Source organism: Mandrillus leucophaeus, unplaced genomic scaffold (genome assembly GCF_000951045.1).
Source record: "Mandrillus leucophaeus isolate KB7577 unplaced genomic scaffold, Mleu.le_1.0 Scaffold306, whole genome shotgun sequence".
Taxonomy (NCBI): Eukaryota; Metazoa; Chordata; class Mammalia; order Primates; family Cercopithecidae; genus Mandrillus; species Mandrillus leucophaeus.
The window spans coordinates 1219558-1229313 of NW_012103210.1; the positions used below are offsets into that span (position 1 = coordinate 1219558).

Sequence of the window (9756 nt, forward strand, 5' to 3'; positions counted from 1 at the left end):
GCCTCCCAAAGTGCTGGGATTACAGACCTTGCCTCTTAAAAACAAAACAAAACAAAATAAAAAACCCTGTGTTACGGGAAGTCAGAAGAGCTCTGTGTCTGCGCTGAGCCACTGTGTTACTGGAAGTCAGGAGAAGGTTCTATTTCTTGAGCCGGTGATGGTTGCACAGCAGTATTTTGTTCATGGAAACAGTCATTAAGCTTACAAATAGTTAAGACTTGTGTACTTTGCAGATTATATTTCAACTAAAAATTGTAAAGGAAAACCCCCTTCAGCAGCTTCGCTTCTGCTTGGAAAAACTCCAAACCCCGCTGCGAGGACCCTCGTGATCCGGCCCCGCCTGCGTCTCCAGCTCCATCTTCCTGGTTCTCTCTGACTTTGTCATGCGCTGGTCACACTGGCCATCTTTCTGCTTCTCTAGTGATCCAGGATTTTTCCTGCTCCAAAGGCCTTTGCCCGGGCTGCTGCCTCTTCCCCTGTTTCTGAACGGTCAGGTCTTCATACCATCTGTCTCTCAGCGAAATGGCCCCTGGAAAAGGCCTCCCCACAGTTACTCAGTATCGCAAAATCTCTCCAATTTCATTCCTAGTACGTCTCCTGTTTTCTGCATCTGGTCCTTTTTGTTTTGAGGTGGAGTCTCGCTCTGTCACCCAGGCTGGAGTGCAGCATCTGCCTGTTCGTTGCTGCATCCCCAGGGCTTGGTGTGCTGCTGGGTTGACAGGAGGTGCTGAAGAGGCACCTGCTGGGTGGAGGTTACAGTGAAGGCAGCCAGACCAGAGACAGGGAGGGCCTAGCAGGCAATGTCAGGGATCCCAGGAAGTGAAGATGAGGCCCAGGCCGGGGCGCTGGGAGCTGCAGTGGAGAGGAGGGGAATGCTGAGAAAGACTTGACAAGCATTGCAGGGCGTAATGGCTCACACCACTTTGGGAGGCTGAGGCAGGCGGATCACCTGAGGTCAGGAGTTCAAGACCAGCTTGGCCAACATGGTGAAACCTGGTCTCTACTAAAATACAAAAATTAGCCGGGTGCGATAGTAGGCACTTGTTTTTTTTTTGACATGGAGTCTCGCTCTGTCACCCAGGCTGGAGTGCAGTGGCTGGATCTCAGCTCACTGCAAGCTCCGCCTCCCAGGTTTATGCCATTCTCCTGCCTCAGCCTCCCAAGTAGCTGGGACTACAGGCGCCCGCCACCTCGCCCGGCTACTTTTTTGTATTTTTTAGTAGAGACGGGGTTTCACCATGTTAGCCAGGATGGTCTCGATCTCCTGACCTCGTGATCCGCCCGTCTCGGCCTCCCAAAGTGCTAGGATTACAGGCTTGAGCCACCGCGCCCGGCCACTTTTTTGTATTTTTTAGTAGAGACGGGGTTTCACCATGTTAGCCAGGATGGTCTCGATCTCCTGACCTCGTGATCCGCCCGTCTCGGCCTCCCAAAGTGCTAGGATTACAGGCTTGAGCCACCGCGCCCGGCCGATAGTGGGCACTTGTAATCCTGGCTACTCGGGAGGCTGAGGCAGGAGAATTGTTTGGACCCAGGAGGCAGAGATTGCAGTGAGCCGAGATCACACTGCTGCACTCCAGCCTGGGCTACAGAGCGAGACTTTTTCAAAAAAAATAAAAAGGACAGACTTGACAAGACAAAAACCACAGTGTTTATCGTGTCCCTAGAGCCTAAAGGATCTGTCCTGAGCTCTTCTCTGACTCCTCCTCCTCCTCCCGCTCACTCTCTCCACTCCAGCCCCACCATCCCGCCTGTCTTGAGCTCCTCGGCAGGACCTCTGCACATGCCGTTCCTCGGCCAGGCCACGCTTCGCCAGGACCTCCGTAGTGCCCTCCTTCATCCCCTTCAAGGCCCTGCTCCCGTCTCAGCTTCTCACAAGGCTTTTCCTCCCAGCCCTGCCCCTTCCCTACTTCACTTTCACCATCGCTCTTCCGGCAGCATATCCTCGGACATACAACGTATTTCTCTTTGTTGATTGATCATCTGTCTCTCCACACTGCTTGTCTGCAAGAAGCCAGATTCCATGCCAGGCCTCTCTCTGACCTTCAGGCACTTGCTCTTAACCACTGCACATTAGGGCTCCAGGTGGCCGCTGCCACGTGGACACCCTGCACCCCCAGCAGGGAAGCATGCCCACCCACGCTGCCCCAGCTCCTGGGCTCTGGCACAGAGGAAGGTGTCAGCCCTGTGCCAAGGTTTCCCCACCTGCTTCCCCCAAATCCTCAGGCACTCACTGTCTCCAGCTGGAGCCGGGTACTCCCGGCAGCCTGCCCCCGGCTGGCGGGCGCCAGCTCCTGGCAGAGGGGCTGGCGTGTAATTAGAAGCTCCGCAAACTCCCTAATTGCCAGTTCTTCTCCCAAACCCGGAGGCTGGCGCTATTCTGAGCCGCCCTTGTTGCCGGCTGCCTGAGGCATAGAGAGAAGAAGAGGCCAGGAGCAGAGGCAGGCTGGCATGGAGGGGTCCCGGGGGAGGGCTGGCGAGGTCAGAGGGGACCATGTGGAGAACAATGCCTGGCGAGCGGCCAGAGGCCAAACGTGGCACTGTGTGGGCTGCCGCCCTGCTGGGCCTACGGTTCCTCAGCACAGTCCGCCCTGCAGCCGCCTCCCCTCCTTCCCCACCATCCTCGCTTGTCCCCACCCATGCCCAGAACGGTGACATCAAACCAGCCAGGCCCATTCACTGTTTATTCAGGTGGCATAAAAATCACTACAAAAACCTTACAAAAGAGCCTTAAGGAGCCCATAGGACCCTTCCCTGCCTCGGCTCCTGAGCTCCCGGGCAGAGGAGGGAGACAGGAGAGAGGAAGGAAGGGAGATGCTGGCAGTGTTGGGATCTCGAGGAGCCGTGGGAAGCCTGGGATGACAAGGCCCTGGGGGTGGGATGGAGGCTGATGGGCTCTCAGCAGGTTAGGCCGCGGTCAGGCTGTGCCAGACTCGAGTTCCACGCGGGGCTGAGGACAACGCTGTCCCTCCGGGGCCACCACCAGGGTCCGTCTCTCCCCGCCCTAGCCTCGGTGTCCCGGGACAAGTCCAAAGGCGGCCCTCTCCCCCTCCCTTTCTCTCTGGTAAACAAAAGTAGGGATGTCCCAGCTGACGTGGGGAGCAGCCAACTTGTCTCTTGGCAGAACTAGAAGCACTTCCCTCCTGCCCAGGCCCCGGCACAGGACACCCTCTGAGCCCGTTTGGAAGAAAGATGAGGGTCAGGCTCCCGGCTCCCCGATGCCTGCCCTCTGCCCAACCACCCACCCCCCACGCCCTAAACTCCCCAAGAGATGTTGGGAAAGAATGGCCTCTCTCAGACAGCCCCCCGGCCCCTGCCCGAGTGCCACAAAGCAGGTTGGAAAGAGTCACATGAGTGGAGAGGCTGGTCCAGGCAGGGACTCTGGATGCCACAGCTACGGCCCCTCACTTAGGGCTGCCAAGCTCGGAGTAATCCTCCTCCAAGGGGGGCGCAAGTTTCAAGTCAGGGCTGAAGAGCTTGTCTCCGCGGGGGCCGGCTTTCAGGCTGTGGAGGAAGTCCTTGTCTCCAGGGGAATCCTGCTGCTCCTTGAGCTCCCGTGGTGCGCTGGGGTTGGGGTTCCTCACGCTGCCCACAAAGAGGGGCAGGCCTGTGGTGTCCTCAAAGATGAAGAAGAGGAAGGGGCGGTTCACGCTGAAGGAGGACAGGGACATGCGGGACATGGCGATGCTGGTGGCCGCCGCCGCCTCCACGCCGACCTCGCTGAGCTCCAGGGTGGACTGATGCTGCACGCCGGACACCACCAGGCTCTGCTCAGAGATCCCGCGCAGGTCTGGGGCCTGGAACAGCTCCTGCAGACCTGCCCAGGGCCAGAGATGGCTGGTCAGAGCTGCCCTTGGCCCCACAGGCTCCTGGAGCTGCTTGGGAGGGTATCTGAGATCCTGGCCAGGGCACACCTTGAACTCATAGATCCCTGCTTCATTCCTGTTTGATTTCCAAGTCTCAACTTAAACATCACCTCCTCCAGGAAGCCTTCCCTGATCCCCAGCTCTAAAGTCCAGCCTAGGCACATTTTCAGTGTTCTCCCGGGTGAGCTGGAGAGAAGCCCTCTCTGTCTTATCGCTTATGCTCTTGTAAGTACGTGATTGCTCGTCTGCCCACCCCACTGGACTCAGCTGTTTGCACAGGGTAGGCTCCCAGTGCCTGGTGCAGTACCTGGCATACAGCAGCTGCTTAGCAAATGGCTGAAGGATAGATGCTTTATTTATTTATTTTAGTTATTATAATTTTTTTTTTGAGATGGAGTCTCACGCTGTCGTCCAGGCTGGAGTGCAGTGGCACGACCTTGGCTCACTGCAACCTCCTCCTCCCAGGTTCAAGCGATTCTCCTGCCTCAGCCTCCCGAGTAGCTGGGATTAGAGGCACGCGCCACCATGCCGGATAATTTTTGTATCTTTAGTGGAGACGGGTTTTCACCATGTTGGCCAGGCTGGTCTGGAACTCCTGACTTCAGGTGATCCACCCGCTTTGGCCTCCCAAAGTTCTAGGATTACGGGTGTGAGCCACCGTGCCCGGCCTTTATTTTTATTTTTGAGACATGGTCTCAGTTCCGTTGCTGAGGCTGGAGTGCGGTGGCACAATTATAGCTCACTGCAGCCTCAACCGCCTGGGTTCAAGAGGTCCTCCCACCTCAGTCTCCCCAGTATCACCACACCCAGCTAATTTTTGTATTTTTTGTAGAGACGGAGTTTCACCGTGTTGCACAGGCTGGTCTCGAACTCCCGCGCTCAAGCAATCCACCCGCTTCAGCTTCCCAACGTGCCGGGATTACGGGCATGAGCCACCCCACCCAGCATTTCTTTAACAGTGTGACACCCCAGCTTCTCCTCCTTCCTGTTCCAGGGGAGCCGGCGAGGCTCACATGCCACCCCCGGCTCTCTACCCAGACTCTCCTTGCAGTGCTAGGTCTTGGGCAGCAAAGCAGATCCCCATTCTCTGGGCCACCCCAACTTGCACCAGGACAGAGGGTCCAGGGGCTCATATTCAACCCTCTCCCCTTCTCAAAGCCCTGGAAAAGAACAGGACACAGGGCAGCCCTGACTCAGCTCCACTGCCAGCCAGAGACTTCCTCCTCACCCGCCCTGCCCAGCCTGACCTCGGGGGCTGGCCCGCACCCTCCTCCTTACCCAGCCGGCTGAGGGTGGCCACCAGGTCCATTTGGTGTTTCAGATACAGCTTAGGCAGCCGGACCTTGGTGGGCCTCTCCCACACCGAAGGTGGGTGCAGGGTGTCCCAACTCAGGTTGGCCAGTACCTGGGACACGTTCCATTCAAAGTGGGTGGGTACAAGGACCACAAAGCTCATGTTGTTCTTAAAGGGAAAATGAGCCACCTACGGAAAAGGGAAGGGAAGAGCATGAGGACCAGAAAGCCCCGAAGCTAAGTGGGGACGGGGGCCAGCACACGCTCCTGAGGCAGACGCTGGAGCTGCAGGCCATCCTGCCAGGCGTGTGCCTGACCCCGCTGCTCCTCCACGTCCTCACTGAGGGGTGGAGTCACACTACCTCTCCCACTGCAGGCGGACACGTAACCGAACGAGATGCTTTCAAAGTTTCTAGCAGTGTGGCCGGGCACGGTGGCTCACGCCTGTCATCCCAGCACTTTGGGAGGCCGAGGCAGGCGGCTCACCTGAGGTCAGGAGTTCCAGACCAGCCTGACCAACATAGCAAAACCCCATCTCTACTAAAAATACAACAACTGGGCCGGGCGCGGTGGCTCAAGACTGTAATCCCAGCACTTTGGGAGGCCGAGACGGGCGGATCCCGAGGTCAGGAGATCGAGACCATCCTGGCTAACCCGGTGAAACCCCGTCTCTACTAAAAATACAAAAAACTAGCCGGGCGAGGTGGCGGGCGCCTGTAGTCCCAGCTACTCAGGAGGCTGAGGCAGGAGAATGGTGTGAACCCGGGAGGTGGAGCTTGCAGTGAGCCAAGATTGCACCACTGCACTCCAGCCTGGGTGACAGAGCAACACTCCGTCTCAAAAAAAAAAAACAAAAAACAAACAAAAAAAAACAACAACTAGCTGGGCATGGTGGCGGGCACCTGTAATCCCAGCTACTCCAGAGGCTGAGGCAGGAGAATCGCTTGAACCCGGGAGGCGGAGGTTGCAGGGAGCCGAGATCACGCCACTGCACTCCAGCCTGTGGACAAGAGTGAAATCCGTCTCAAAAAAAAAAAACAAAAAACAAACAAAAAAAAACAACAACTAGCTGGGCATGGTGGCGGGCACCTGTAATCCCAGCTACTCCAGAGGCTGAGGCAGGAGAATCGCTTGAACCCGGGAGGCGGAGGTTGCAGGGAGCCGAGATCACGCCACTGCACTCCAGCCTGTGGACAAGAGTGAAATCCGTCTCAAAAAAAAAAACTTTCCAGCAGTGTCGCTGTCATGGACAGTGCTCAATACCTGCTGGTTTTCTCTGTCTTCACCTGCTACCAGCTGGCCCTGTGACCTGGCGTAAGGCATCGCCTGTCCTTGTCTCAGCTTCTCCAGATGTACCACAGACAGGGTCACTGGCTGTCACACCACACCTGGGTTCTGTGGGTGAGTCACCGCACAGTAATGTCCTCCCCACCCTCCCTCACCTCCCTCTTGTGACTTTGCCAGCTGTGTATATATATTGTGATTTGGCTTAAGATTTCTTTTTTTTTTTTTTCCGAGACAGAGTCTTGCTTTCTCGCCCAGGCTGGTGTATAATGGCGCTATCTCAGCTCACTGCAACCTCCACCTCCCAGGTTCATGCCATTCCCCCACCTCAGCCTCCCAAGTAGCTGGGACTACAGGCACCCGCCACTATGCCCGGCTAATTTTTTTGGCATTTTTAGTAGAGACGGGATTTCACCGTGTTAGTCAGGATGGTCTCGATCTCCTGACCTCGTAATCCACCTGCCTCGGCCTCCCAAAGTGCTGGGATTACAGGCATGAGCCAACGCACCCAGCCTCTTTTTTCTTTTTCTTTTTTTTTTTTTTTTGAGACACAGTTTGACTCTTATTGCCCAGGCTGGAGTGCAATGGCATGATCTCAGCTCACTGTAACCTCTGCCACCCAGGTTCAAGTGATTTTCCTGCCTCAGCCTCCCGCGTAGCTGGGACTACAGGCGCCCACCATCTCACCTGGCCGATTTTTGTATTTTTTGTAGAGACGGACTTTCACCATGTTGGGCCAGGCTGGTCTCAAACTCCAGACCTCAGGTGATCCACCTGCCTTGGCCTCCCAAAATGCTGGGATTACAGGCATGAGCCACCGCACCCGGCCATTAAGATTTCATTTGAAGGGATTCTGCAGCAAAAGCAGTGTGGACACCACAGGGCTCGAGGGCCTCCTGCAGTTGTGACTCCTTGGGTTCCAGGCAGAGTGCCTGTGTGGAGAACCCCTGCCCGTGGGAGGATAAGACCTGGGTTCTGGCTGTTTGGGTCTGCAGAGGGCCTGAGGACAAGAAAGGCTGAGGAGGCCCAAGGAAAGGAGACAAAGGATGAAGGAGGAGTGTGCAGGACACAGCCTGGAGCAAAGGGGAAGCAGGAAAGGGAAACCTCTGGGGAGGTGGATCAGACTGGCCTTTCAGAGTGAGCTGCCGGGAAGCCAGGACGCACTCCGGCCAGCCTCGCCTGCAGCCCCCTCCCAGCAGGGCTGCCCAAGTGGCTTCCGGCTCCTTCCTGTGCAAGTGGCTGTGCTCTGTGTCACACTTGCCTTGTGAAGCTAACAAACATGGCCATCTCAGCCACAGCTGTCTGGCCCAGGGATCAATGCCCAGGCCAAGGGGACCACATTTTGGCTAGAAGCAAGGGAGGCCACACCTGAGACAGCCTGGCGCAGAATTTTATCCAATCAGAGCTGGGCGCAGTGGCTCACGCCTGTAATCCCAGCACTTTTGGAGGCTGAGGCAGGCGGATCACTTGCGGTCAGGAGTTTGAAACCAGCCTGGCCAACATGGTGAAACCAGTCTCTACTAAAAAAAATTACAAAAATTGGCTGGACGCCGTGGCTCACGCCTATAATCCTAGCACTTTGGGAGGCCCAGGTGGGTAGATCACGAGGTCAGGATATGAAGACTATCCTGGCCAATATGGTGAAACCCCATCTGTACTAAAAATGCAAAAATTAGCCGGGCATGGTGGCGGGCGCCTGTGGTCCCAGCTACTCGGGAGGCTGAGGCAGGAGAATTGCTTGAACCTGGGAGGCAGAGGCTGCAGTGAGCCGAAATCACACTACTGCACTCCAGCCTGGGCGACAGAGTAAAACTCTGTCTCAAACAAAACAAAACAAAACAAAATTAGCCAGGCATGGTGGCACATGCCTGTAGTCCCAGCTACTCAGCAGGTTGAGGTAGGAGAATGGCTTGAACCCGGGAGGCAGAGGCTGCAATGAGCAGAGATCGAGCCACTGCACTCCAGCGTGGGTGACACAGCGAGACTCTGTCTCAAAAAAAAAAAAAAGGGAGGTTTGTCCAATGGGAATGTTTCACGCAGGATGCTAAGAAATCCAATCCAATCAGATCAGATCCTCCTTTCTAAGGAGCACGGTGTGAGGGCCCAGTGGACTCTCCCAGGCTGGGGGCTGCGGAGACCCTGAGCGGCTACATGGCCATGGGGTGGTCCCTGTGCTGCCCCAAAGTCCATGGGTCCTTGTAATAAATCCTTATCACCAATGGTCACCTGAGCCTCAATCCAATGCCCCCTCCTCACAGAATTCACCCTTACCACTCTAAAATGCCTAAATAAGGCCAGGCATGGTGGCTCACGCCTGTAATCCCAGCATTTAGGGAGACTGAAGTGAGCAGATCAGAGTCTCAATGTGTTTCCCAGGCGGGAGTGCAGTAGCACAATCTCAGCCCACTGCAGCCTCCGCCTCCTGCGTTCAAGTGATTCTCCCGCCTCAGCTTCCGGAGTAGCTGGGATTACCGGCGCCTGCCACCATGCCCAGATAATTTTTGTATTTTTAGTAGAAACAGGGTTTCACATCTTGGCCAGGCTGGTCTTGAACTCCTGACCGTATTATCCACCCGCCTGGGCCTCCCAAAGTGCTGGGATTGCAGGCGTGAGCCACCAGGCCCGGCCAAAATCACCTTCTTTTTCAGCTCTCCCTCCACAGCACTTCCCACGGTCTGGAATTCCTGTGTTGATGTCCATTCACTGTTGCACTGTGTATCCTCCCTCCTAAGAGCAGAGACCTGGCCTCCCACATGCTCCAAAAAAACCCTAGTGCTTAGAACAGTATCTGGCACACAGCAAATGCCCACTATATTTTCACTGAATTACTGAACCTCAAAGAGCCTGGAACCTCAGTTCTCCTGCCAGGTAGGAGGGGGGATCATGGGACCTTTTGCAACTGCCTGCCTAGGGGACATGGCGGCAAAGAAGGCGAGACACCCTCCACCCATCCCTGTGCCTGCTCCACAGCCTGTCCACTGCCTTCCCCGCCTCCCAGCCTCAGGCCCAGCCTGCTGGACAACCAAGAGTGACCTGGATCTCGGGCTGCTCCAGCATGAACCAGCGCAGAGGATACGTGCGGGCTTGCATCATTTCCACGGGCACCGTGAACTGCTCGTCCAGGTGGAAGGAGTCTCTCCGGGTGAGGCTCGGGTCAAACTTGCTCCTCCAGAAACCTGAAACCAAGCAGAGGGCAGGGGTCACGTCGACGGGGACCAGCTTGGGGCAGAGGGCAGGGGTCACGTCGACGGGGACCGGCTTGGGGCAGAGGGCAGGGGTCACGTCGACGGGGACCGGCTTGGGGCAGAGGGCA

General features: G+C 56.4%; 1 protein-coding gene across 1 annotated transcript in view; it reads right to left on the minus strand.

Moving 5' to 3' along the window:
- Window positions 1-2670: 2670 nt before the first annotated feature.
- SERPINF2 (serpin peptidase inhibitor, clade F (alpha-2 antiplasmin, pigment epithelium derived factor), member 2) overlaps window positions 2671-9756 on the minus strand; it is a 21382-nt gene continuing 14296 nt past the window's right edge. The window contains exons 6-8 of the mRNA XM_011987269.1: window positions 9477-9619; window positions 5145-5349; window positions 2671-3817 (exon numbers count right to left, since the gene is read on the minus strand). Of these exons, the coding sequence (XP_011842659.1) occupies window positions 3405-3817; window positions 5145-5349; window positions 9477-9619 (761 nt within the window). The 3' untranslated portion in view covers window positions 2671-3404. The remainder of the gene's footprint in view (window positions 3818-5144; window positions 5350-9476; window positions 9620-9756) is intronic.